This window comes from Hypomesus nipponensis, chromosome 8 (genome assembly GCF_054491055.1).
Source record: "Hypomesus nipponensis isolate SF chromosome 8, ASM5449105v1, whole genome shotgun sequence".
NCBI lineage: Eukaryota > Metazoa > Chordata > Actinopteri > Osmeriformes > Osmeridae > Hypomesus > Hypomesus nipponensis.
In genome coordinates this window covers 4,363,653-4,391,526 of record NC_140368.1, presented here as the reverse complement: position 1 = coordinate 4,391,526, position 27,874 = coordinate 4,363,653, and the positions used below count along the sequence as shown (strand labels likewise).

At 48.1% G+C, this 27,874-nt stretch overlaps 1 protein-coding gene across 3 annotated transcripts in view; it reads left to right on the top strand.

Moving 5' to 3' along the window:
- stau2 (staufen double-stranded RNA binding protein 2) overlaps window positions 1-27,874 on the top strand; it is a 68,164-nt gene that overhangs the window by 2,309 nt on the left and 37,981 nt on the right. For 2 of the 3 annotated variants that reach the window (XR_014766329.1, XM_084703273.1), the window contains exons 3-11: window positions 118-248; window positions 660-819; window positions 2,793-2,928; window positions 13,738-13,897; window positions 16,276-16,389; window positions 22,103-22,315; window positions 22,484-22,621; window positions 23,781-23,918; window positions 25,219-25,276. Coding sequence is in view for 2 of the 3 variants with exons in the window: in XM_084703273.1 (XP_084559399.1) it covers window positions 118-248; window positions 660-819; window positions 2,793-2,928; window positions 13,738-13,897; window positions 16,276-16,389; window positions 22,103-22,315; window positions 22,484-22,621; window positions 23,781-23,918; window positions 25,219-25,276 (1,248 nt within the window). In the remaining variant the exon portion in view is untranslated. The remainder of the gene's footprint in view (window positions 1-117; window positions 249-659; window positions 820-2,792; window positions 2,929-13,737; window positions 13,898-16,275; window positions 16,390-22,102; window positions 22,316-22,483; window positions 22,622-23,780; window positions 23,919-25,218; window positions 25,277-27,874) is intronic. The other variant, XM_084703274.1, reaches the window with a different exon arrangement.

Sequence of the window (27,874 nt, the reverse complement as noted above, 5' to 3'; positions counted from 1 at the left end):
CTAACCGCTCAGCCACCTGACACAGCATTGGGGATGGACTGTTATTGACGTCTTATAGACTGATTGTTAGTGATCCTGTCAGTCAATATGATGTGTAACTTTGTGACCTGTCTGCAGGCCCACCCCAGGAGAACATGGCAAACCCTAAAGAGAAAACTCCCATGTGTCTGGTGAATGAGTTAGCCCGTTTCAACCGGATCCAACCACAGTACAAGCTGCTCAACGAGAGGGGACCTGCACATGCCAAAGTAGGTTGCTGTTTATCTCCCCGTGACTTGCACTGAAGAAGTACATGATCCAAAAGATGAGCACTATATCATACCTGAGGATTGTTTGTGCTAATTTGCGATCAGTTGTTTATGGTTTGCTAATCTGTCTATGCAGTTTCACATGGATATAATAGAGACAGTATTTGAGTTAAAATTGAAAATGTTTCTCTCCAACAACCTAAAGTTGCTTTGGTGCTACCTCCATGTCTTAGTACAGTGGTTCTCAACCCTGGTCCTCAAGTACCCCCTGTCCTGCATGTTTTAGATGCTATGGGGGTACTTGAGGACCAGGGTTGAGAACCACTGTCTTAGTAAACTCATGCTTTCAACTGATTGCTTAGTGTTTTCTTTGCCCTTCCTCCCCCTCTCCTCTGGATGGCGCTGTTGTAGATCTTCACTGTGCAGCTGTCTCTCGGGGAGCAGGTCTGGGAGGCAGAGGGCACCAGCATAAAGAAAGCCCAGCACTCCACAGCTTCTAGGGCTCTGGATGAGAGCATCCTTCCCAGGCCAGCGCCCCGCTCCCCGAAAGTGGACATCAACAGCAACCCAGGTAGCCCATTAAAGCACACCGGAAGCCTCTGACAGGCTAAACTTCCTTTCTGGGGGCCTGCTGACAGTAATTCACACCTGTGAACTGAGTTTCAGACAGGTGATGATGAGATAGGTGGCTGTATTGTTGTCTCTTTGTTCAATAGTATTGGTGACTATAAAATAGCTATATCTAATGTATTATTATAATATTGTGCATAAGGAGCAATTGGAAATGTGATTTTTTTTTCTCACGCCATTTAAGGTTACCTTCTGCTCTTGTCATCTCTGATTGGCTCAGGCTCGAGATCTCCAACGAGAGCTTACCATTCACACTGTGGAATCAGTCACAGGTTTAGCTGTCAGATGTTCAATCAGTAGGTGGTCTCCACTCTCCAAGACATGCCTTGGGGCAACAGGTAATCTATTGGCAGTCAAATGAGTGATGACCTGCCGATCAGAATCGGCTTCATAAATCTGGATCTTAACACTTCAGCCTTCCCAAAATGTGGTATCCAGCGTCTTAACCACTACACATCTGTCCAAACTCACATCTCACATAGATCACAAGACAAGAGGCTAGAAGGTCTTGAATGGAATGTGCCAAATATGGAAAAGAGCATATCAATGTTTCATTGTGATTTGTTAGATACACATCAAGTAGCATTACCTCCCTGGGGCTTGCGCCTCTTTCTGTGTAACCAGTGCTGAGGGTGGCCCAGCCAGAGTAATGGGATTAGAGAGAAGCCCTTGGAATGGTTATGCAACATCAAAGAGAGGGAGAGCAAGAGAGGGAGGTCTGGGGAATATGGAGAACTTTCAGACACCCTCAAGGAGCCGTTGGATTGGAACATCATAGACACAGTATTATTACTGCAGATAGCATTTTGACAAGCTTGCCTGTGTTGGTGTTCTTTAAGCTTAATGAATCCCTGGTTTATGAAGCATGATAAGATACAAATGTTGTTGCTACTGTAGGGAATTGTTTAGCTAGAAACGCTAATGTTCGTTTTGATCTCGGACAACACCGGACATGGTCTGAAGAATACTGTAGGGAAAGCTTCTGTTACAAGCTGCTGTTGCAGTTTCTGTATTTCTGTAAACCAACTTGCAGTTATTGTCAAAAGTGATTTGATAAATAACGTGGTACTACTTTAGACAACTTTTGCAATTTACAGCTTACTAGACGACTAGCTGCACTTTGTGTATGCACACAAGGGTTTAGACTAACTAAGATTTCCCTTAATTAGTTGATGGGTGTGTAGTCTTTGGTCTTCTGTTACAAAATGGGTTATACTGTCTCACCCATTCTACCTTGTTCAATATCTCTAAAACCACTTAACATCATCAGTGTTTCCCACAGAATGTGATTATATTTGTGGCGGTATATAGGGGCGGAGCCCGACGAAATGTTTTAGCATTACTTTGAGCGCCTAAACATTTGAGCGCCTAAACATTTGAGCCTAAAACATTTGAGGCTGACAAAATTAGAGGCCAAAAGATTTGAGCCAAAAAATATCTCTTTGGAGAAATGAGCCTCAGACTGGACCTTTCTCCTCAGACCCCAGGCTGTGATTGGATGAATGATCTGCATGTATGACTGCTTGCAGCTACACCTGGATGAGAGGGGCCTAAAGGGAGGTCTGCAGTTGGACCCTTCTCGGAGAAGTGAGATGGTCGATTGCATTCTGGCTTGATTGCCTTACCTACCCTTGGTATTCCGGATGTTGCAATCAGAATTTTTTTTTTCAAGGTCCGTTGTAGTGAGAGAGAGAGTGAACGCGAGCGGGGCAAGAAGGGGCTGAGAAAATCTATATGCGGCGCGCAGCTCTACAATAATATATATATATATATATATATATATATTTGCCATGTTAAACAGCAAAATGTGTAACTAATAATAATATTACATACATAAATATCTTTCTTCCCCAACCCTCCCTCTCTTTCTCTCAATCTTCTCTTGTTTTCTTACTCCATCTCTCTGATTCCCAGGCAGCATCACCCCCACGGTGGAGCTCAATGGTCTGGCCATGAAGAGAGGGGAGCCAGCCATCTACCGCCCCCTGGACCCCAAGCCCATGCCCAACTACAGAGCCAACTATAACTTCAGAGGGATATTCAACCAAAGGTGAGGCCTCAGACCATCTCTCAGTGTCGTGCACGCCTAAGCACACTGTTCTGATTGATTAGTTGGAGAACATTTTCAATTCCTGTACATGAGCTGCAACTCGTACCAATGATGTTATTTATATGGGAAAAGTGTTGGTGAATTGCAGTTGCGGCACGCAATCTTTTCCATGTCAATGTGCAGCCAAGTGTGCTTCATGAACAGTTAGGAAAGCGTGCTTCTTGAACAGTGTTTGTATTCACTACATTCACATCCGTTTTTTTCCGTTGATGAGGCAGCATTGTGTCTTTGATCCCCCTGACCCAGATGTGCAGTGTGTGTCAGGGCCACATTCTCCCAGCCTCTCTCCAGGCTGAACAGATGAAAGCTGCACCTTATGAGGTCTCGCCACTCTCCGTCTCTGTCCACTCACGTTTTCTCGCTTCACCGGAGCCGTCTCACTGTTTGTAAAACTCCATAAAACCGCCACAGACCCTCGATTAACGATCACCTCTCCCCTGTAAGAAGGAATGCTGGGCTGAGGCCATTTGACCTTATTTAGTCCAGCCAGCAAGCTTCCTTCCACACCCCTGGTAGCTTTCCTGTCAGAGAATAAGGTCAGGATTCTTTAACTCAGTTATTCCCATGATTTCAAAAGACATGCGGTCCATCAAGGCTTGCAGAGAAGGCCAGGAAAAGAGATCCCTCAACAGACTCCTGTCAAGGAACACTGAAGGAATTGATGAAAAGTGAAAGTTTTATGTAAATAATAAATCAATATATTTTATTTGGTATTTGTACTTCTCAGTTTATGATAGTTTTTTTATTTGTTGCTTGTAGTTAGGCTTGTTGGGAGCCATGAACATTATTTAAGGCAGTATGTATAAATGTGTTTATACCTGTAGGTGGCAGTGTTGTCTCATTCAGAATAATTGATGGGGCTGCTTTTATAAGGTGATTTAGCACCCATTTTGTAACAGTGAAGTTGTCATGAATTTTGATACAGGTGCCTTGGTTTAGCTGGGTGTTGCTTTCCATGCTTTATTGTAAAGAATGTCTCAGTGCTAATGTTTTATAACTTATCACTTCTATTTATATACAGGAATATCTCTCAGATATAAAAATGCATGTTTATAGTGAGCTTTTGGCTCACAGTGCTGAGAAACATAAATCCGGTTCAGCATGTTTGTTCTTTTTCTAGGTTTTTTACGACACTCATCCATGACTGGTCCACTGAAATCCAACCTAACAAAAGGTTTGGTGTGTCTGCAGCAGCAGTGTCAAAGTGATGATTCTTGGCAGATTGAGTTAAAGAAATCTGGCCGGCATCTGGCTTACATCTCCACATACTTTGATGTGTGACAGAACAAACACAAGGTGATTGTGTGAAGGAAGATAAATTGTTTGGGAGCAAAGGAGATCTGTTTCCCAGTGGTCACTCTGTCAGTGTAATCTGTACCGTTTGATGGGCTTTGCATGTTTGAAGACGACAGGGGTGGAGCAGCACGTCTGTTTGGTTACATCATTTTGGTGCAGAGGCTGACCGCCTTGCGATTCAGGAGGGACAGGAGGAGGAGAGGAGAGCGGGGGGGGGGGGGGGGGGGGACGCCGTGCCAGGAGCATAGAACAGCAGCTTATATCATCCCAAGGTCACTTGGTGTTTTCTCCAACAAGGTCTCTCGTCTTTGACTCTAAACCGGGCCGGGGAGAGAGACGAGAGGCAGAGCCACTGAATCGCGGTGTCTCTCTCTCGTCTGATGGACTGAGCCAAGGACTGACGGGTCATATTCATTAACGCTCACATTAATGATGTTAGAGCAGAGACACGTCTCCTGCACTCTCGCGTCCTCCTCTAAGATGATGGATCCCAGTGATCTGGAGTCGTGTTGATGGAGAACCCAACCATTAAGAGGCCATGCGTACCCTGATTCATCCCCACTGGAATCACCACCATGAATGCTATTGATTCATTCAGAAAGGACCGCGCAGAGAATAATGTTCATTATTGGACTGGTTAATTTGTCATGGCGTTAATGAATCTTATTTATGGTGAAGGGGCCTGGGTCTAATTTATTCACATCCAAGTAGCCTGCTTTTAATCCATGCTTCAACTCTTTCAGCTCTCCGTCAGAGTATTCTTCACCCTTGGATGTGTCAGATTAGCTGTGACGATCAATGAAATCAAGTGTTTTTTGATAACGTCAGCGTGTGCGCAAAGCAGCATCCTGTTGTTAGGGGGATGTTGATTGGGAACACACACCCCAGATGGTTAGCAACATCTGAAGAACCAAGAGAGAGAGAGAGAAAGAGAGAAAGACTCTGCTCAGTCGCCTCTGGGTGTCAACCCAGACTCCCGTGTTATCATTGGAGAACCTGATTCCGATGACTAATTCCACACTCCCCCGAGCTTCTCGTGGCGCTCCCAGTTCCTCCCCCCTCCTCCCCCCCCCCCTGCCCCCGATCCCCACGGGGTAGAGCCTGCATCCTGCATTCCGTCAGAGGCGAAATTTGGATGGGTCTTTCCCTGGCGGAGCCCATAGCTGTGGAGCCAACTCCTCCCCAGTCTTCCAGGTTCATTTGGGTATGACAGTAACATGATGTCAGCTGGAATAACAAGACCCACACTGGAGATTGGAGGTGCTCTCCCGTGGCATTTCCTCCTGTGATGCTCCGATAGGGAGCCAGGCGGGTAGGCCCTCTCTTTCCCTGCTGGAAAAAGGAGGGGAGCATTGGGTTGCCTGTCCGGTGAGGAGCCACGTCCTCCGGTGAGGATCCACACCCTGAAATGGTGTGGTGGGCCTGGAAACGTGCGTCAGCAACTCAGACAACCATCAGCAGCCCAGCACTGGTGTTTTCATAATGGGCCTGTGGTAGATGGCCTTATGGAGTGAAAGCAGATATAAAAGGATCTTCTGATTGGTTCCATCCTGTGAATGGCGAGGCCCATTTTACTGCCATCCTTCAGTGTGGTTAATGTTTATTTAATGTTGGTGACCTTCTACTGGGGGATAACATGGCTGGTGTTTGTTTTAGACCGATCACAGATGTCGAGACAAACCAGATATACTCAGCCTGTTGTTTTACATTGTGGCATTATGATGGAGTGATGAAGATATATTTTCTTAATGCTAATATTCTGACTATTAATGATACAAAGCAGTGTTCATTCCCCCGTTATCCTATGTCAGTGTTGAATCAGAGGAACACATTTTCATTTTCAAACCATTCTTTGTGACTCAACAAACAAATCATCGTTTTCTTTAATTCTTAGTTTAATTTACCATCTGATCATTTTATATAATGCTACAGGGAACATAAAGGGAGCTGCACTTGAGTGTGATTCTGGTAGCTATCAATAGAACTAGTAGGAAACAATTGAGCTGATTGTAGTATTTCACTACATCTTTTTCCACCCTTGTGTGTGTGTGTGTGTGTGTGTGTGTGTGTGTGTGTGTGTGTGTGTGTGTGTGTGTGTGTGTGTGTGTGTGTGTGTGTGTGTGTGTGTGTGTGTGTGTGTGTGTGTGTGTGTGTGTGTGTGTGTGTGTGTGTGTGTGTGTGTGTGTGTGTGTGTGTGTGTGTGTGTGTGTGTGTGTGGTCGAAGGGTGTGTGAGCGACAGAAGGTTAACTGCAGCAGGAGTGCTTTTCATGCTTGACCAATGGCTGTGGAACCATCCCTGGGGGAATCTCTAAAAGTGTCTGCCTTAGCATGTGTCCTAGATAAAGTGTGTGTTTTGTATCTGATCCTAATCCTTTGAGAAAACTAACTTGGCACTAACCTTGAGCGAAGCACTGAACTGCATCATCACAGGCGGGCTGAGAACACACACACAGGTGCACTGGTTGATCTAACTTGTAGGGAATACTCAAATGCAATTTAACACTAAGTGAATCTGCATGAGATCTCTTATGTGCCTGCTCTGACTAGACCTCCTCTCAGAGCTGTTCACGTCCTGCTTACACACACTCACACACGGACACACGGACTCCAGGCCTAATGCAGCCTCGGAGGCCTGCTCGACAGTCTCTCATGCAGGACAACCCAAATGCGTGCTCCTTCGTCCCCTCAGCATTCCAGGGATATGATATCTCCATCCACACCCTCTGCCAAAACCCAGAGGGGACTGCCAGAGCTCACAATTCATTAGAGCGACTTCATAAGAAGAGCCTTTTAACTGGCCCCCGCCATCTTCATACCATCCTCGCACGGACAAACGTCTGCACGGGGGAGTCACTCACAGTATTTACACTACTGCTGGATCGCATGCATTAAGTCAGATAGCACATAAATTAGCATGGGCCCTGAGGCCAGCGCCCTTCCAGAGTCGTCCAAATGGGTGTAAGCTCATAAAGCGAGGCTTTCCAGAGGGGGTCGAGGACGCGGAGGAGCAGAGCGGGAGTCCAGCATAAACAAACTCGACGGACAGTTTACACTCAAACAGACCTCAATCGCGCCACACTCTGCTGTGTCCAGGCGCCTCCGTGCGTGCACGCGCGATTGCGTCAACGCGAGCGCACGTGTGGATGCGCGTGTGTGTTCATGCGTTTAGATGTTCACCTCCGCATCCGTCTGAAGTCCTGGACTTGAAAACAGAGCGGTTGCGGACAGACGGAAGCAGCCCTCAGTCAGGAAACCTGAGAGCCGCAATACCGGCCCACAGATGGGTCTGTGCTCCAGCATGCTGCCTCTCTTCGTCCTGACTGATGCGCAGCCCTCCTTTCCGTCACTGGGTTACAGCCCACCCAAAGCCCCTAACCACTCACCTCATCAGTATTCACCGGAAACCCAAAAGCAATTGCAAGTGGACTGCCTCCCTTTTTTTCCTGTTGGTCGTTGATGAAGTGCGTTCAACATGTGTGTTCGATGCCTAAGTTGATTAGCAGTGCCTTTTGCGTTTTCTAAACCGTGGGCGTGCGTGTTTAAGCAGCTGCTGAGGACAGCTCCCTCGTTGTGGTAGCAGAACACCGTTCTTCCAACACTCCAGCTACTCCTCTATCCCGGCATGCACACGTGTCCAATATATTTCAGTGAATCACTGAGAATTCACCCTCATTACAATACAGAAGGAAGACCAGTAAATGTTCTGATTTTACAGTAAGTCAATCTCAGACTAGCAAGGCTAACGTGACGCACATCTATTTCCAGACTGGACTGGGCCTTTCCGGGAAAGGCTAAGAATGAAGGTTAAACCTGACTAGCTACTGGTCGACCGTACAAAGATAAGAGAGAAGGGGGCCAATTTCTAATTATCTTTATAGTTTAAGGCCTTGTTTCATAACCAGAGTGATCATTGGGCTTTATTGGAGCCCAGTTAGCATTGTATTGTATCTTACCAGTGAAGCTCAAGCTGGGTGTGTTAGTTCAGCTTCAGCCCCAAACAATGACATTATCTACTATAAATGCCATTTGTAGTTATAAGAAAGTGGTTTTTCAACAAAGCAGTGGCTACCCTTTTTAATGAAAACAGTAAACCACTGGCTCATAAAGTGATATCATTAACGAGGACGGTAAGACCTGAACAGGCCTGATCCCCAGCCAGACTCCCAGGTAGCTGCCAAGTCTTGTAGTTGGCACCAGATGGGCACAGCCCTACTGTGAGCTTTCCGAGGGGGTTCAGTGGGTGCAGAGGTCACTTTGTGCCCACCAGCCAACCTCCTCATTACTATCAGAACGGTTTTGCTGGAGTCCTACCATGGTTTATAGCATGGCCAACATTCCACTGTTCTGCTTGACATCAACATTCACCAAACCTTCCCCCTTGAGCAGTTTGAAAGAGTTTATTAGATATCGCCCTGATATTTATACTCCTGAGTTTAGATTTTTGTGTGGCAGTTTGGCAAATGACATCCTCCCATCAAAACTTCAACGCTGTACCACATATAGGACTGGACTATAGATTTGTCTATAGACTTGTCATGTCTGTGGAAGCCATTTTGTTTTCTGTAAATGGAATGGCACATCCTGATCTTCTGTCGGAAGCACCCTTGTAGTGTTAAAGAGAGTGTGTTCATTGGTACCAGATCAGTTAATAGTTCTGTAAAGCTAAGAATAACGTTGGTCTGGACTGAATGCGGGGGTGGGGGTGGGAGGGGGAGTTGCTAGTGAACTTAAAGGCGTTATTGAGAGAATGTTCTGATTAAAATGCTTGGAGGGGGACGAATTATAATCTTCTGTTTGCAATTGAAACCATGATAAGCAGTTAAATTCATGTTTTTTTTTCCTCCCAATTTTAAGGAATGTAATTAAAGTTATGAAAAGCAATGTCCTGATGGTGAGTAGTAATAATGACTGATAAGCTGTACTTGCCAAGAAAACCCTCCCCACAAATAGCTTTGCTGAGTCAGAGGGTTCTTCTTCATGGTAGAGGTGACTCATGCTGCAGAGTTGAGTCTAAACGTTCCATACTTACGTTAGGAAGGCATAGCTGTTCTGACGAGGAATCCTCCAATCTCCAGGGGGGTCGGAGTTTCACCAATGCTGCGTTCTCTCCCAACTTCTGTCTCACCTCAGAAGAGGCCACGGCCCTCCTCACACACACACACACACAAACACACACACACCTGACAACTGGCCATTTGAGCCAGCTGGGGGGTCGTTTTGCCACGGTACATGGGCTCCTCTGTCACTGCTGCATGTATTCTCAGCATTTGTAAGGAAGACAAACAAGGGAGGACTGGAGAGGGAGAGCGAGAAAACAGCTCACGGTTTAGTAATGGATAGGAAGTACAGCTGGTGAGGCAAGAGCCTTTCCCAGTTCCTCCTGTGTTTCCCAGAGAGCTGTCGCCCTTTGCTCCCAGCTGGGTTCTGTCCCCTTATAAGGGATTGCAGCCAGAATGGGTCCTGGGGAGCCGTTGGTTTCTTCTTTGTTTTTGTGTGTGTGTGTGTGTGTGGGTGTGTGTGTGTGTGGGGGGGGGGGTTTGGGGGGAGTTGTGTCAAGGTGTTGGCTCCTCTTTTACCTGGTTTCCTTGGTAATGTGCAGTAAAGTGCTTTTAGAAGCACCTATGAAAAAATTAATTTCTGTTTGGAGAATTGACTTAGCTAACTTCATTAGCCAAGTCCACAGTTGGACCAGGTCGCTAGTGTAGCTGAGATAGAGATATATGACGATACACAGCAAAAGAGCACCAGACAGAATAGAGGCGTGCGTGTGGTGCCCCTGCTTGGCCACAGGCTGAAAGAGACTGTTTCAGTGACTGGTGAACCCTCCTAGTCCGAGTCTCCCCCGGGTCCTTCCATCTACCACTGGTCTTAGTTTGGGTCTGCTTCTAACAACACTCAGATCCAGTGACTGCCCCCTGCATCAATGCACAATTTTCCACCCCTCTTTAAATGATGCCCTGTTCTACTGTACACTTTTGATATTGTTTCCTCTCTGCAGTGTGTAATATTCAGTGTAATAATAGTCCATCAAAAAATAAATTATTATTATTTATTTTTTGGTCAACAACATAAGCTCATCAACAACAACAAATGAAAAGAGATTAATGATAATAAGAAAACACTTAGGTCAACTGAAGCTCTTCTTAATGTGTGTGAAATTTGTTATTTCTTGCCATAGGAGGGGTTGATTAGTGTTTAATTAGTTTAATGGAATCTCATTTCTCATTTCCTCTTTTGACTGTGCTTGGGTGGCATGTGTGTGTGTGTGTGTGATGATCAAATGTGATGTGATGAAATGGTAGCTCTAGCTGCTGTGGCCCACTTCAGAGACAGCTGCATGGAAGTTAAACCCATGACTCCCTTCTGAGGATCGTTTGATTGACTTATTTTGTGACTTATTTTGTGACTCTGTGACGACTCTTTTCCACCGTAAGTTCACATCTTTTAGGGTCTACTTGCCAAGGGTGTAGAATGTTCCTGCAGCCCATTTTGAGCACTCCACCGCAACATGCCAGAGATCTTATATAGATCCCAGGGTTTCCCGCAGAAAATGTTAGTTAAGGTGGTAGGGTGGGGGGGGGGGGGTGGGTGGGGGGTTGCTTAGGCGACCGCCTTAACTGAAAAGTGCTGCAGTAAACCCTGGATCCTAGTTCCAGGGTATAGTTCCAGTTCTGGGCTATAGTGCCTGTGGTGGAAACACAGCTTTTGAACCTTGCACACCCGGCCCTGCGTCTGTCTCTCCCCACAGCCTTCCTCTAGGTGTCCTGGTCCCAAGCCCAGTCTCTATAATGCAGAACAGGCCAATGTCTTCAACATGTGCTGACTAGCATGTGCTGTCATTAGGCCTGATGCTGCTCTTAGTTATGTTGTGTCTGTGTGTTGGTTGTATAAGCTGTGGTATTACTGTAACATGTCTGTGTGCCTGTGTGTGTGTGTGTCATGTCTTTGCCTCTTTGCTTGTGTGGAAGCTTCTACTTTCCCACGTTGCTGTAGAGAGGCCTCCCACAGGGCCCTCCCTCCCTCCCTCCCTCCCTCCCTCCCTCCCTCCCTCCCTCCCTCCCTCCCTCCCTCCCTCCCTCCCTCCCTCCCTCCCTCCCTCCCTCCCTCCCTCCCTCCCTCCCTCCCTCCCTCCCTCCCTCCCTCCCTCCCTCCCTCCCTCCCTCCCTCCCTCCCTCCCTCCCTCCCTCCCTCCCTCCCTCCCTCCCTCCCTCCCTCCCTCCCTCCCTCCCTCCCTCCCTCCCTCCCTCCCTCCCTCCCTCCCTCCCTCCCTCCCTCCCTCCCTCCCTCCCTCCCTCCCCCTGCACCTGTACCCAGTGCACTGCTCTAACCCCAGCTGCTTCCAGCCCTGCTCAGCCCTGTTGGCCGAAGGCCATGTTGCACTTGGCATTTCCTCTGTGGCCCTGGGGCCACGCTTGACGTGCGAGGGGCCATGTTGGCTCCACCTTGGGAAGGCCCCTGTGACCAGGGGAGGGGAGGAGAAGGGAGTTGCGGGCCGGTAGAGAACCATGCTGGGGAGTCAGATGGCTGAGTGGTGAGGGAATCGGGCTACTAATCAGAAGGTGGCCAGTTCGATTCCCCGTCGTGCCAAATGATGTTGTGTCCTTGGGCAAGGCACTTCACCATACTTCGGGGGGGAATGTCCCTGTACTTATTGTTGCTCTGGATAAGAGCGTCTGCTAAAGGACTAAATGTAAAATGTAAATGTGGATTTTGGGGAGGCAAAGGCTGGCAGTCGAGAGGAAGTGAGGGAGGGAGAGAAGAGGGGGAGGGAGTAGATACAGATCTGAGTCCCAAAAAGGTTTTCACTGTAGAAAGTCCAGTCAGGTAATGCTAGGAGACACCTGTCAGATTCTCCTACCCAGCATGCTCTCACTCAACCTGTGCTTGCTCTGCCACAAAAGGCAAGTTGTTTGATGATGACTCAGCCTTCCTCTTATGTATCCTAGACCTTCTGGCAGTCCAATCTGGAACACTGTGGCGACTCCTTTTGAAAGACAGCGATCAGGCCCCCACGGCTATTCAGTCGGATCATTTGTAATATTCGTACCAGTCAGAGGGATTCTTTTGTAAATAAGACTCAGCTCAAAGGCAGTCCAGGTCTGCTCTGGGATATGAAGTGCTTAGAGTGAGAGAGTGAGAGAGTGAGAGAGTGAGAGAGTGAGTGAGTGAGTGAGAGAGAGAGAGAGAGAGAGAGAGAGAGAGAGAGAGAGAGAGAGAGAGAGAGAGAGAGAGAGAGAGAGAGAGAGAGAGAGAGAGAGAGAGAGAGAGAGAGAGAGAGAGAGAGAGAGAGAGAGAGAGAGAGAGAGAGAGAGAGAGAGAGAGAGAGAGAGAGAGAGAGAGAGAGAGAGAGAGAGAGAGAGAGAGAGAGAGAGAGAGAGAGAGAGAGAGAGAGAGAGAGAGAGAGAGAGAGAGAGAGAGAGAGAGAGAGAGAGAGAGAGAGAGAGAGAGAGAGAGGAGCATGCTCTGGTGTATTTGGCCCGTCTCTGGCTAGACTTGATGATTTATTGCATGTTCTCCTCACTGAGTCTGGAGCCATGGCGGCATGATAGCGATGCAACTTTATTGGGTAGGAATCCTGTCTCTAATTACCCAGTGGTGGAACACCGTCCTTTCTTCCCTGCCGTTGGCATCTGTTTGTGTTCGCCCAGATTCCAGCTCCCCCACATGCGCTCAATCTGCTATCGAATCTGATATCGGGGCACTTCACAGCAACAAGGCCAAACAGGAATCCTGTGTAATCTGGAAAGGAAGATAACCGGCGTTCCTAGGAAGCAGAGCAAACAACTCAGTCGAGATGAACTCACTGCTCAGCACTCAGCATGAGAAACCAATTCCACATGAGCACAATATTGATTTACATGTTGTCATTCTGTGCGAAGGCCTTGAGCAAACATGCAAACACCCCCTTTCCTCTGAAGTTTCTGTGCTGTGTGTGCGTGCTTTCAGAGAGTCTTCTCTCCCACAAGGCCGTCTGCCTCTGGGGAGGGGGGGGGACGGGAAGCGGGGGGGGTCTCAGACACAGACCCTTTCATCTGTCCAGTGAACCTGCCAGTGACAGCCCAGCCCCGGGCTGCCAGTGTCCAGAGAAAGAGAGCAGGATGGATGGCCCCAGCCAAAAGAAAGAGAGGGATAATATATGCCTTTTTGCTTTGTTTTGAGTCCCCTCGCTACGAGCCAATAGGGAACCATCATTCTAACGGTTGGCCGGCAGACTATTGTGATGTAATTGACCCTGATGAAGTGGCTGGCCTTTAATTTGTGCCCTGTGTGAACATTAATAACTTGGCTCATAATGCAGGAGCCCCCCCCATCCCCCGTCCCCCGTCTCCCAGTCTCATTTCCCAGAGATAAATCCTGTTGTGTAGGACGGCATCCTGCCTCGCTCAGAGAGGAGCCGGACGAGCGGATCCTCTCTAAAAGTCTCTGTGTTGGTGTCTCTGTGCCCTCCCCAGGTACCATTACCCGGTCCCCAAGATCTTCTACGTGCAGCTGTCCGTGGGCAGTAACGAGTTCATCGGTGAGGGCCGGACACGCCAGGCTGCCAGACACAATGCTGCCATGAAGGCTCTGCAGGCCCTCCGCAACGAGCCCATCCCCGAACGACCACCGCAGGTAACCTCACGGATGTGTGCACAAATCTTCAAATAAATACGTGAACGAAGCTTTGATAGAACACAGGCTAATGGCATACCCTCTCTCTCTGTCTATCTCTCTATCTCACACACACTAACAAACACATACAGAACTTACTCTAACAACCATAGTTGTTTTCCATTACATTGCCCCCTGTCTTCCCCTGTGGAAAGGACCCATTTAAAGGGTTGTTCACAACTCCAATCACCGACCAATCATCTCCACTCATCCGTCCTGCTGTGCTCCCACCCCCCAACTGTTTTCACCTTAAACATCTCCACCTCCTGGACCAATCAAAGCAGCCTGTTGAACAGAGGGACTGCCCAAGGTCAAATGAGCCCCTTTCTCCTTCCAACCTCCTACGTCAACAGTTTACCACTCGGTGACCGAGGTTTGCACTGCACACTGAGCTGCAAACACAGTTTTCTCTGATGAAAGTGCAAGTTCTAAATCCAACTCTCCACAATCCTTCATGAGATAAATCAGCTGCACTTTCATCTTTAATGAGATAACACCTCACCACTTCCGCAAATGTGTTCATTCAACTCGCAAATATCTTGCTTTATTCCTCAGTTTTTTTTTTTTCGTTTTTTTTTTTTTACCTGTACGGACAGGATTTATTTTTCCTTCTCTTCTTGATCGCCCTGTCTTCCACTAACGTCACTGTACCAAAGTTACCCTCGGGCCAGGCTTTTAACTGTTATCAACTCCCTGCCGGAAATCAAATGAGCCCATATCATTGGAGGCTGGCGTGAAGGGTGGTTATTGAAACCTCCCTGGCTGTATCTCTCTGGCTTGTGGGGCTGTGTCCATAAATGAGCTCTTTGTCAACAGCTGCTTCCATGTCTTGCTTTACAAATCCAGGCACAACATATCTACGCTATGAATCTGTGTGTGTGTGTGTGTGTGTGCGCGCGCGGGCATCCTAAAATGATCCTATTCCTGTCACTGTGCTTGCGTGTCAACTTGTTTTTTATCTGGATAAACTGTCTTTCTAACGATAGTGTGCGTTTGTGTGTGTTGGAGTAAACAGTTTACATCCTTATAGAACGAGAGCTGTACAGAATCATTATCTGGCCCACTGGGCCCAACTAAAGAGCCAGATCTTCCTCAAATTGGTTTCCTACATGCTGAGGCCATTGGTGATCTGACGAGGCAGCAGGCTCTTCCCGAATCCTGTCTTAACTAGCTCACTTCCTGTCAGGCTCACTTCCTGTCAGGCACACTGCCTGTCATGTTTGCAGGGCATCAGATAAGACTGCTCGCTGTGCAGGGGGATTCTGAATAGGTCACATCCTTTCGTGTTCATCACGTGTGCACACACACACAACACACGCATCCCTCACTGTATGAGCTGGTCTTACATCACGTCCGCGTTGTTGAATAGACTGGCGTTGTTTATCGTGTACATTAGCTATTCCCCTTAGAACTCCCCTTGTAAATAGACCCATTCAGTGGAAGTTTTTGCCCTACCCCCTGACACCAAACACACATCTTAAAGCAAACCACAAGCAACACATATCAGTAATGCACAACACATTTGTGACAACAGACAACAATAAACACAGACACAGCAACAACATTCACAGCACCGACACCCAGCGCCAACGGCGGCTCCGAATACGCTACAGCACACACAGGAAAACGCAGAGCAGCACTCTGAGAACACACACACACACACACACACACACTGTGACCGGTGCTCCCTCAGTACCCCAGCGGCAGACTCCTGCCACGTGACCCAGGCTGTGAAAGGGAGATCTCCCATCTTGAGTCATGTGGCCAGTAGGATCACACATGAAGGGCAGGGGTGAAGTGGAAACCAGGGTCCTGTTCCCAGACACAGCCTGTCCTGATGAGGCACACAGAGGAACTCATTGTCCTGAGGAGAAGACGTGAAGGTCCCACTAAAATAGGCAGCTGACTATTAGTAGCATGATTTTTGCAGCCACATTCTTGTCTGTGAATGTCAATATCATCCTGGTATGTTTACAGCTTCGAGGACAGGGCAACTGTGTTTTTGTGTTTTAGGGGGTGGGTGGGAGTGGGGGCGTTAAATGGTATTTGGTCATTTTTTGGAGGGAAACTGATGACATGACAAATGTGCGGTCGGAATGTGCCGGATGTTGTGGTAACTACACTGCTGTTAGACTCATTTAATGTTTCTTCTCTGGTGTCCACTTGTCCTAAAAGTTGCACATAAACACAACCCAGCGTTGAGTCCTTCCTGTTTCACAATCTTCAATCTCGACAGGGGTTTGCTACAACACCGATTCATAGTGCGTTGGTGTCTATAATCCAATAATGGGTGCTCTGTTTGGAGTTTTGATATGTTCTGGGGTTCTGTTTGGTTCTAGAGCCTGGAGGAGAAGGAGGAAGAGGAAGAGGAGGAGGGGAGCGATGCCAGCAAATCAGAGATCAGCCTGGTCTACGAGATCGCCCTGAAGAGGAACCTGTCAGTGAACTTTGAGGTAAAGAGGATGCGGGTTCAGACTGTGAGACACCTCCTTAAATACCCCTCTCACAATGACTGTGCATTTCAACATCAAATTCCATTCGTCTTTGGTTTTTGAGTCCAAATACAGAATTGCTCATCTGTAGTACTGTATGTCTTGTGACATAGTATCTCTGAACTGAGGTTTTTAGTTCGGAGATATTTCGCATTGTTATCTAATTGTTTAGACAGTCACACTTTTGAATATAGCAATTCTCTTTTAGTTTTTTGCTCGAGGCAAGTTGTCGATATCCACCTGAGCAGGGTCTCTGAAACCATCCTGTTGGCTTGATGTATCAGTTCCAGTCGGTTCAACTCAGCAGTTCAGGGGACTTTTCCGAACATCGTAGATCCTGTCAGGATGTGTCCTGACTTGACCTGGCTGGCCCGCTCCCTGGTTCTCCCTCCTCCTCCGCCCCTCAAGGTTCTGTTTACCTTGGTAACCCCCACCCTCCACCCCTCCCTTCATCATAACCTCAGTTTTTCCTCAAAGGTCAGATAAATGGACAGAGTGAAAGAAAAGCTGTTTTCCCAGCCTCTGCCTTGGCTTCCTGATAAGAGTTTACACAACACGGCGAAATAACTGGAACCTTGTCCACTCCTCCCTTCTGGAAAAGTTCTCCTCAAAATGCTTTTTACTCATCAGCACATGACACAACCTTTCCAGAAATCGCTATTAGTGACTGTCCGGATTCATTTCATGCATTGCCCCTTTGAGTTTTGGCCATTGCCAGTGATTTCTGCCACTTGTTCTGTTGTGTTATTACTCAAGTTAACAACATCAAACTGAACAGCGGTTTTGATCTTCATTCCGCAACTGCGTTCATTCTCGGATTATCCTTTGCAGACAACCCACCACCTGCGCCAGCATTACTGACACTAATGAATAAACGATGGAGGTTTAAATCAGCCTGCTGTCTCTCTCCCTCTTTCCCCATTCTGTTTCTCATTCTCCCTTTTTTCTCTCTTGCTCAATCAGTTTCTCTCTCTGTCTTTCTCTTACAGTTCTCTGTCTCTCTCACGTTCTCTCTTATTTTCTGTCAAAAAAAAAAAATTGTGGTGAGAAGATATTTGTGAGTACACTGCCCAGTACCTCATTTATCCCTCAGAAAGAGTTTCTCTCTTTCCACTGTATCCCGTCTTACTGCCCGCCTTTCCCTCGCTCCAGTTTCCCTCAGTCGCTTGCATGCAACCAACTTGCACCAAATGCCCAGACCTAATTGTCTTAACAAGCACATCATCCAGCCTCATTATGTGAAGGAATCGTGACCCCTCCCTGTTGTCAAGTCCTCTGAGGTCCACAGTCTGTCTCCTGACACCCGGAGTGGAAATACATGAACTAGGAGGACGCAAATCAAATATATAGGAATACACACCACATGAAACGGTAAAAAAACGAACCTCAGGACCTTCTCAAATATCAATGCCATGGTTTGATATTCTCCATGACACACACTGGAGATTGTCCTGTTTGCTCGCTTTTAAATTTTCCACAACCAGGAGGGTCACCCCCCCGCCCACACACACACACACACACACACACAGAAAATTCAGACACGCTGACCTAATCCCCGTCACGCCATATCAAACAGATGTCAACATCAAACACCACCGATCAATCTATAAATCACAGGTTCGTCTGTATCTGGGTGTGGTGTGTGTGTGTGTGTGTGAATGTCACCTCCTTACTGAAGGACACAGGAGAAGAGGGTCTGGGCCAAGAGCCACCCATGGTGTACAGAGAGAGCTCCCCTCAGGGCGAGTACATCCACAGCGCATTACAATGGAACCTTTCTTCAGTCTACCAGGGCCCGGCTATTGTCCCTCCCTGCTCTACGTTCCCCTACTCCAGACTATCTGAGGGCTCGTATGCGCGGATCCCGACCCGCCGCAGGTATCCATGTCTCCCTGGAGGAGGACGAGAGAAAAATGAGGAAAATCAACTTTCGACAGCTTTTCCTGTGGACGACCTGATCCGTGTTGTAAGGCCGCGGCCCTGTATGTGTGCGTGTGCGCCTGTGTTTGTTTGTGTGTGTGTTTAGAAGACGTGTCAGTGAAAGGCAGCGCTGAAACCTCATCGCATCGCCACGGATACCGTGTCGTCTGAGACCAGCCTGACTGCAGCTTGTCTGCCGCCATCCACCAGCCTGGCAGCCTCGCTGCGGAGCCAAGATGTATGGCACACACACACACACACACACACACACATACACATACATCCAACTCACACATAGACACTGTGCTCTATTGTAGCACAGTGAAGGCTTGTTGTTCCCCGGTGTTCTAATTGAAGATCTAGGATGGATCAGCTGGCTGTGTGACCTTCTGTGCTGCCCACACTGTAACAGGACCTGTCCTGTCCTCTCCTCTCTGGAGACCATCACCCCCCCCCCCCCCTTCCATAGGCACTCGCTTGTCACCCTGTGTCCCCTCACACTGTCACCCTGTGTTAAGATGATGTCACCCCTGATCAAAGTAGCTGGGCCCACTTGTTCACAGTCACGACACCGCCCTCACCTGCCTTGTGGCGCACCAGCGACCACCTTGGAAGATAGGTCTTGGTTACGGTGTCCATGGCAACCGAGGCCCCTGAGCAGTGCTGGTCGCCAGGCGAGCGGGGTGTCTGTCCTTGTGATGCTCACCAGCCTGTGTTTCCAGCATTGTTTGGAGCTTCGCTAAGGTTACTGTCTAGACTCCAGCCAGGGAGAGAGGGCGCAGGAAAGCAGAGCGAGCAAAGGAACGGTGTGTAAGGGGGGGGGACAGAGAAAGAGAGCGAGGGATAGGGGAAGGGAGGAAGGAAGGGAAGAGACTGGCAAAGCTGAGGGAAAAGAGAAAAGAGAGTGAGTAAGAGGAAGTGAAGTAGGGCCCCAGATGCATGAAGCACCCCAGCTTTCCTGCGGAGGCCGTCCACCTCATGTTGTCTTGCGTGATGAGAGAGAGACAGAGACGGAGAGAGAGACGGAGAGAGAGACGGAGAGAGAGACGGAGAGAGAGACGGAGAGAGAGACGGAGAGAGAGACGGAGAGAGAGACGGAGAGAGAGACGGAGAGAGAGACGGAGAGAGAGACGGAGAGAGAGACAGAGAGACGGAGAGAGAGACGGAGAGAGAGACGGAGAGAGAGACGGAGAGAGAGACGGAGAGAGAGACAGAGAGACAGAGAGACAGAGAGACAGAGAGACGGAGAGAGAGACAGAGAGACGGAGAGAGAGACAGAGAGACGGAGAGAGAAACAGAGACACGGAGAGACAGAGAGACGGAGAGAGAGACAGAGAGACAGAGAGACGGAGAGAGAGACAGAGAGACAATGTGATTATACAGCTAGTCACACATTGACGGGATTCTCCCAATCCTATGTCTTGTCGTACAAGAAACTGCCATGTTGCATTTCCTCTTTCTAGAGATGAGGTAGACCAGGACCTTCTGGGATGCAGTCCCTGCCCTGGGAAGGCTCTCAGTATAGTATCAGTTTTCCATACATTGATTTATTTGTGGCGGCGCGCCACAATAATAAATTGACCGCCACAAATATAAACTTTTTTCAATTTTTTTTTTTTTTTTACTGCATAACATGGCCAAACAATAAATTATGGTAGAGTTGCGCACAGCACATTGATTTGCTCAGCCCCTTCTTGCCCCGCTCAAGTTCTCTCTGTTTCTCACTACAACTGACCTGTCTTTGAATAGCTATGGAAGCAAATCAGTGACTTAATGTTTTGAATTTTAAAAGGTATTGAATACTTAATATTTAAATTTAAACACCACAGAACTTTAATTTCACCATTCGAATTTGAGCAGCCTGTTCCATTTTGAATTTCTGAAGCTTGAATTTTCTTTTCACAGTTTTGGGGATGAGGACAGAGGACCGGTCTGAGGCAAGCAGTGCCTTGGTATCCCGAATGTTGCAATCAGATTTTGTTCTTTTTTGAGGGGGAATTTCCCAATTGAGCAGCCTTCATTTTGTCACATTTGAAGCTTAACATTTTTTTAAATAGAATTTCTGGGATCTGAATTTTACTGTTTGAATTTGAGCAACCGCAATTTCAGAACCTTGGATATTTGGATCCAATTTTTTCCATTTTAAAGAGGTTAATTCAAAACCATCAAATTCGGAGTTGTTTAAATTTTAATATTATGTTTTCAATGCCTTTTAAAATTCAAAACATGTTACTGATCGTTTGCTTATAATAGCCTCCTCTCCGTGCACGCAATGCAAGTGAGTTTACGAACGGTTTTCATCATAATTCTCTGCACAAATGTGTAAAAACAGATACATTCAAGTTAAATACAATAATATTCTTAATTAAATACAATAGGCAAATATAACTATACGAGTCCAACATAACGTTTATATTATGTAAAGCTCAAAAAACAATTTAGTGCTCAAATCAATCCAAAACAAATTCTCGCGCGCAAGGCGTACTATAGCATCCTAGTCCTTGTCTACACACTGATACTAGGACATAGGTTTGGGATGAGACCCACATTTTTAAGTCTGGCTCCGCCCCTGCCTAGTACCACCACAAATAATCCTATTCTGTTTGAAACACTGCAGTGCATAGCTAGCCCCTGCAGCTAAACGTGATGATGGCTCACTCTGTCCTGGAGCTGTGCAGTCAAACGGTGGTTGGTTATAAATCTGTACAAAAACAGATAACTACATAGGAGAAATCTCAACAAGAATGTGGTTATGTAAATGTAAAATTATACTCTAGTTCTTGGCTCTGAACAAAACAAACAGCTCACCGTCAAATCACATTTTCTGTGTATGATGGATCTCAGGAAAGAGTGTCTCACGTGTCGAAAGAAGATTTGCTGTGGCTTAATTTTATATTTTTGTGCTTATGTAATCTGCGTGTGTGCATGCATGCGTCTGTGTGTGTGCGAATGTGAGTCTGTTTTCCTCAGGGCTTTGTTAATATTAGGTCATGATGTGCTGTGAAGAATGGGAGGAATGCTCAGTGCTTATCAGTTAAATACATCTGTTGTAAACAATTATAGAAATTAGAGCAACAGATTATATAAATTCTCTTGTAATTAGTTTGAACAATAAATGTTCAAAGTAAACTGACTGATGCTGTGGAGCAGACACAGTGAGAGATTCTTTCAGAGTAAAGAAACAACAGAATCATTAAGTTTATGGCCTTGCTGTAGGCTGGGGTGCATCTTACCTCTCCCCCCTTCCCCTCCACACACACACACACACACACACACACACACACACACACACATACACACACACACACACACACACACAGTCCTGTGAGTGTGCAGGAAGTGGATGTGATTGCCGAAGCATGACATAACCCAAGCCGGATCAGCGTGTTTGTTTTAGGTCTCCCAGGTGACCAGAGGCTGAGGAAAGGAAACTGAGCCGTGATCACTAGAGACTGTCATCTAGTAATATGTTACATTGTGTGTGTGTGTGTGTGTGTGTGTGTATGTGTGTGTGTGTGTGTGTGTCTGTGTGTGTGTGTGTGTGTGTGTGTGTGTGTGTGTGTGTGTGTGTGTGTGTGTGTGTGAGAATTACACGTGCACTTGGGTGGGTAGCACTGTGACCATGGAAAACAGATGTGGCGGACCACCTGGTGCTGCTGCTTGCAAACACACACACACACACACACCCCTCCACACCTCCACCCCCAGTTATCTCCCCTGGGTGATGAGAACCTATCACCTTGTGTGTCCCCAGGTCCTGAAAGAGAGTGGGCCCCCTCACATGAAGAGCTTCCTGACGCGGGTGACTGTGGGAGAGTTCTCGGCGGAGGGGGAGGGCAACAGCAAGAAACTCTCCAAAAAGCGCGCCGCTCTCTCCATCCTCCAGGACCTGAAGAAGCTGCCCCTCATCCCGGTGGTGGAGAAGCCCAAGCTGCACTACAAGAAACGGCCTAAGACTATCCTGAAGGTATGGGCGGCTCCCCAGAGGTGAAACCACGCAGACCACAGACACGAAACACGGGAAAAATCACTGTAGACATAATCCATATAATCCACCCCCAAAAATCTTCGGAAATAAACTCAATCAAATCTTGGTTATCGAGAGATTGGTTTTGTGTCTTGGCTCTCCCTCCAGACGGGACCAGACTACGGACAGGGCATGAACCCTGTCAGCAGGCTGGCTCAGATCCAGCAGGCCAGGAAGGAGAAGGAGCCAGACTACATGCTGCTGTCAGAGAGAGGCATGCCCCGCCGCAGAGAGTTCATCATGCAGGTACTGGGAGGAGAGGGGTGGGATGGCACAGGTGGGAGGGGAGAAGAAGGATGGAGGGAGGGAGGGATGGGATTGTAGAGGTAATGGGAGGAGGGGATGGATTCTTCCTGCACACCTGTGTCTCCCAGCCCCCGTTCACCTGGGGAGACTGTCAGGTGCTGCCGCGCTAACTTCACTATTCACTACAGGACATCGACACTGAGGGAGACTCTCTCCTCCTTGTCTCTGTTTCTCTCGCTCGCTCGACCTCTCTCACATTTTTGTTTCTCTTACCCATTCTCTCGCTCTCTCTTTTGCATTCCTTCTCTCACTCTCTCTCTTTTTCTCTCTCTCTTATCCATTCTCTCTCTGTTCTTCCCCCCCCCTCTCTCTCTCTCTCTCTCTCTTTCTCTAATTCCCATCTCTTCTCTTTCAGGAGGGAAACAGAGCGTCTCTGAGCGCGGGGCGGTAATTCGGTCCCAAACCCATTCTCCATGCCTCTTTCAAGCAGGCATTAAGCCCTGCTTGTGTGTGTTCCTTTTGTGTGGCCCCGCTCCCTTCTCAAATTTCCACATTGTTCCTCTCGGTCGGCAGCCAGGGCTCAAATGAAATTCAGTTCTTCCCTGTCTTTGTGTGGCGCAGCCCAGAGGTAGCTACTTCAGACTGGGTGCTCCTGTGTCACACAACTTTCAGGGGGAAAGGGAGTTTATGAAGGGACTTCATAAACTTGCTGTTTATTTGGGTTTGTTGTGTCTGTGGAAGTGTCCTCAGATGTGCTGTGGCCTGGAGGAGGGTTTAGTGACTCGGAGTGAGTACACGGAGGCCTGCTCACTAACTCGCCTCCTGGAATGTTGTTTCTGCGGTGCAATTGTTTGTTTATCTAATGCGATGACAGTTGATTTTTATTTGTGAAGACCTGCTCAATCAGAGACACAGCCGTTTTTAGTGAGATCCACGTTCGACCAAGCTCACAATGCCTTGAGCAAGATCCTCAGAACGGCTTGGCTATCCAGTTTTTCATTTAGAATTAGTTCTAGATAGCAAAAGCAGTCTTTCATATTTACATTCTTCTCTTGACCACACTGCACCTCATGCAAGGATGTTTGGCAGGTTTGGACTGTGACCACTGTGGTCGTGTTCATGTCCGTAGGGGTGTTTCATCCTTCTATTCCACTGTCTGTGTGTGCAGGTGAAGGTGAGCGGCGAGGTTGCCACGGGAACGGGGCCCAACAAGAAGGTGGCGAAGCGGAACGCGGCAGAGGCCATGCTGCTGCTGCTAGGATACAAGGCCTCCAACTGCCCTCAGAGCCCCACAGAGGTGAGGACACGCACGCCGCCTCGCGCACGCTGCCTCACTGGCCCCGCGTCCCGCGCGCCGTTCAGCTGTGTTCTGTATTCCTGGACTGTGGGGCCTTGCTCACACCAGGCGTGGTTGTCTTTGTGTGAGGAGAAGGATATGTACTGGAATAAAGATGTACTGGCAACGATCTACGTCTAGCTACTGAGATTAAACCACAATTGTAGCTCTCACGTAACACAATTTAACACTTGTTATATATGTGTATCTTATATTTCTCCCCAATTGGCCTAAAATATTCAGAGAGATCGTTACGTAACCATGGCGTGTGTAGAATGTTAATCTCTCTCCCCAGACAGATCATTATCTAGATCAGTGGCAGCTTGCATGTCATGAGCTCTCAGATGCACAGCCATAATAACTGAACTGTACCATACCGACTCAACGGTCCTGGGTCTCTGAGCAGCTCTGTGTGTGCCTGTGAGGGAGCTGGACTAAGGGGACTGGACCCTGAGAACAGAAGGCTGAAACACGTCATTACTTCCAGTCCGTGACTGGGTTGACAGGGGACGAGATGTCTTCATCAGTCCTGTCAGACCGCTCTGTGGTCTCCAGCCAGCGAGTCTCTCCCCTGTAAGGCAGAGTTAACCCTCTCCAACTGGCTCTGTGGAGCAGCTTCTCCTGTTCCTGCCAAATGCTCTCTTTCCCTCTTTCTGTTTTTCTTTCTCCTCTCTCTCTCTCTCTCTCTCTCTCTCTCTCTCTCTCTCTCTCTCTCCTCACCCCTTTCTGTCTCTCTCTCTCGTACTCCTTTAGACGTGTCTCTCTCTCTCTCTCCTGTCTTTCTTTCATCTATGGGAGCTTGGTCCTGCTGCATTCCCACCGTGGATCTTGTGTGTGTGTGTGTGTGTGTGGTGCGGGGGGCAGAGTCGGATAGCAGGGCGAAGGGGGGGGGGGGGGGGGGGGGGTTGTCATTTGTTTTGGGAGTGAGTCATCTCCTCAGCTGTCTAACCCCCCGAGGGATGATGTTGTTTACTTATCTCCCGTCCCCCCGTCGTCGCGCCCACACGCACCACCATGAGAGCACGGCATTCAGTGGTGGAGTAAAGGAAACTCTGAGCACCCCCCAGTCACCTACGTGTTCCGGCAAAACACGGGACACTTTGCATCTGAGGCGTTGTCGTCTTTGAACGCTCGCGTCTTTGTAGTCAGAACAGTAGGAAGGAACTTGTCTGACGTGCGTGAAGAAGCTGTTTGTTAATGCTGGCTCGTCTCCCTCCCTCTCCATGCGGCGTCTCTCTCACCCAACCGCCCTCCTCCGCAGATGGACAACAAAGGCTGGAACGGACAAAAGGCGGTTTTCACCGAAGCAACAAGTAACAGTGAGTATCCCCCTCTTCTCTCCTCTCTGCTCCCCCCGGCTCCCTCCCTCCCCCCGCAGGTGGGTGGGTTAGAGAAGGAGACGGCACTGCGGTTAATCTCTGTGACTGGTCAATGGGCGAGTGACTGTCAGCTCAATCCAGCCTGCGTCCGTGTGGGAAGCCTGTAAATGCAGCTTCATTCAGACGGACTTACAGGCCTGCATACTGAGGCCCTGGGGGGCGTCGCACGCACACTGACACACACACACAAATCACACACACACACACACACAAATCCCACACACATACTGCCTTCCTGTGCATGGATGGAGCTGCTCATTCATTAACACACACACACACACACGCTCATATCACAGACTTCATCTGAGATGACAGCTGACTTCTTTTCATGAAGTCGTACTGGATGAGGGTTGGTCAGGCTGTGTACTGTGCCTGTCAGGGTGTCTAATATACACGTGTGTGTGTGTACATGAGGAGTGTCTGTCGTGTTTATAGACAGCGTGAATGTGAAACCTGCATGTACCACAAAGCATGAGGAAGAGGATGTGTGTTGGCTAAATGTAACACGTGGTCATTATGGACCATTTCATGGTCTTTCAGTCCTGGTCTGAGTTTAGTGTCCGGTTCTTTCTTGACCGTCCTGTGTTTTATTCTGCAGTCTGACATAAATATCTCCAGAGATGGACTGATAGAGAGATCAGGCACGTCTTCATCCAGTCTTCTTGATAACCATGCCAGACAAAGAGCAAGTTGTTGCCTAAGAGGAAGGAGTTGAGCTCGGAATCTTGTTAGCGATTATCAGAAGTGACCTCTAAAGAGACGGGGGAAGAGAAATTATGTTTGCGTAGACATTGACGTCACTAACGTGTCAATCACCTTCACGTCTCTAATCCTCCTGTCAGGTACCTTGTTCGCTAACCGCCGAGGCCTTCGCTAGCTGACATGTGAAGGATTTCAACCCGCTCTCCCTTCCCTCAACGTCCTACATGGTCCTTAGCGATAACGTATGAATAGACGGATACATTTACTGTCGTGAGGGGGCGTGATTTGTGTCTATGGCCTTGTCTGATGAAATGACACCATGACTTGTGAGTGATGGCAGCTCTCTCAGCGCGCACAGAGAATCCTAACAAGTTGCTATGGGGACAGATGAGGGTCTGGGAGCAGAAGGGAAAACAAACCGATAGCGTTATTGGATGTGAATGTGTGGTCGTCACTCCCGACATCTAACTCAGAGACTTGGCACATGCCACAGCTTGGGAGATTTATTGTGGAACAGAAACATTACAGTCTCTCATGCTCTGTGTGTGTGTTTGTATACAGTACAGTGTGTGTATACTGGGTGGGAGTGTGTGTTTGTGTGTGTGTGTGAGCATGGATGCAGATGATGTCATTGTTGGTAATTCAAGACCTGCAGGTGTTGACCTGAGAGGTGAGTGGGCATCACTGACCGCAGAGTTGAACAGACTTCCTGGTGGTTTTTAGTTGTTTTGTGATGAAAACATAGTTGTAGTTGTGGTCTGTACTCAGAGACCCAATAGAGAAGACTCCAAGACCCCACAGGCCTCTGGGAAACGAAGTCCTCCTTATTTGGTGCTAATTATTCCCGATCTTGGCTGGGCGCATGTGTGGAACTGGGCCATTCCCAGTCATAGTTTATCTCAATCCCAGCATGGGGCCCAAGTATCTGCTAATTAGCTCTTTAAACTCCCCAAACCACACATTTGCTAATGTCCAAATAAGGTTTATTGCCTAGACTTTCCAGCTTTCTTTCCCTGCCCCTCTGGCTATCTATCTATCTATCTATCACGCTCTCTCTCTGTCTCTCTCTCTCTGTCTTTTGCTCTCGCTCTGTCCCTCTGTATGTCTCTCTCTGTTTCTTTCTTACTCTTCACTCACTGTGTATTGGCCTGGGTTGTTAGCGCATCAATTGTGCCGAGTAGAAACGGCCCGTTAGGGCTGAATTGATGTGAGGGCTTGCACTGGACTTACGATTGGTCGATTCCCTCCCCCCCAGACTCCTCCCCCAACAACTCCCACACAGCCCAGCGGTTCTAACTGGCTGCTGGAGCAGATGGAAGATGACAGCTAAGTGTCTGCACACTTTTTAGCATCCTCCCAAGTATGCAGGACCCATGACCCCAGCTTGCAGCGGAGTGAGAACTGGGGAGGGTAGTGAGCGAGGAGAACGAGGAGAATGAGCGAGTGAGGGGTTTGGAGGGAGAGATTACGAGAGAGTGGGGAGCAAGCAGGAAAGGAAAAGGAAGAAGAGAGTGATTTTTCTCTTTATTCCCAGGGCTATTGCAGCAGGGTTTTTCAGTTGAGTTGCCACATTTCATTTCCTGCTGTGTGTGTGGGTATGTGTGTGCGACTTTGCGTGTGTGTCTGGGTGGGGGGGCTGTGTGTGTGTGTGTGTCGGGGAGGGGGGTTGAGTGCGTGTGTGAAGTATGCGAAGGTCCTGCTCCAGCGAGGTGATTTATAGTGTTGGGCTCTGGGCCTATCTGTTTTGGATCTGACTCATGTTTGGCCCAGGCCCATCTCATGTGCTCTCCTCCGTCTGACTGGACCCATGCTCTGGGTGGGACTCCTGGAAACTGC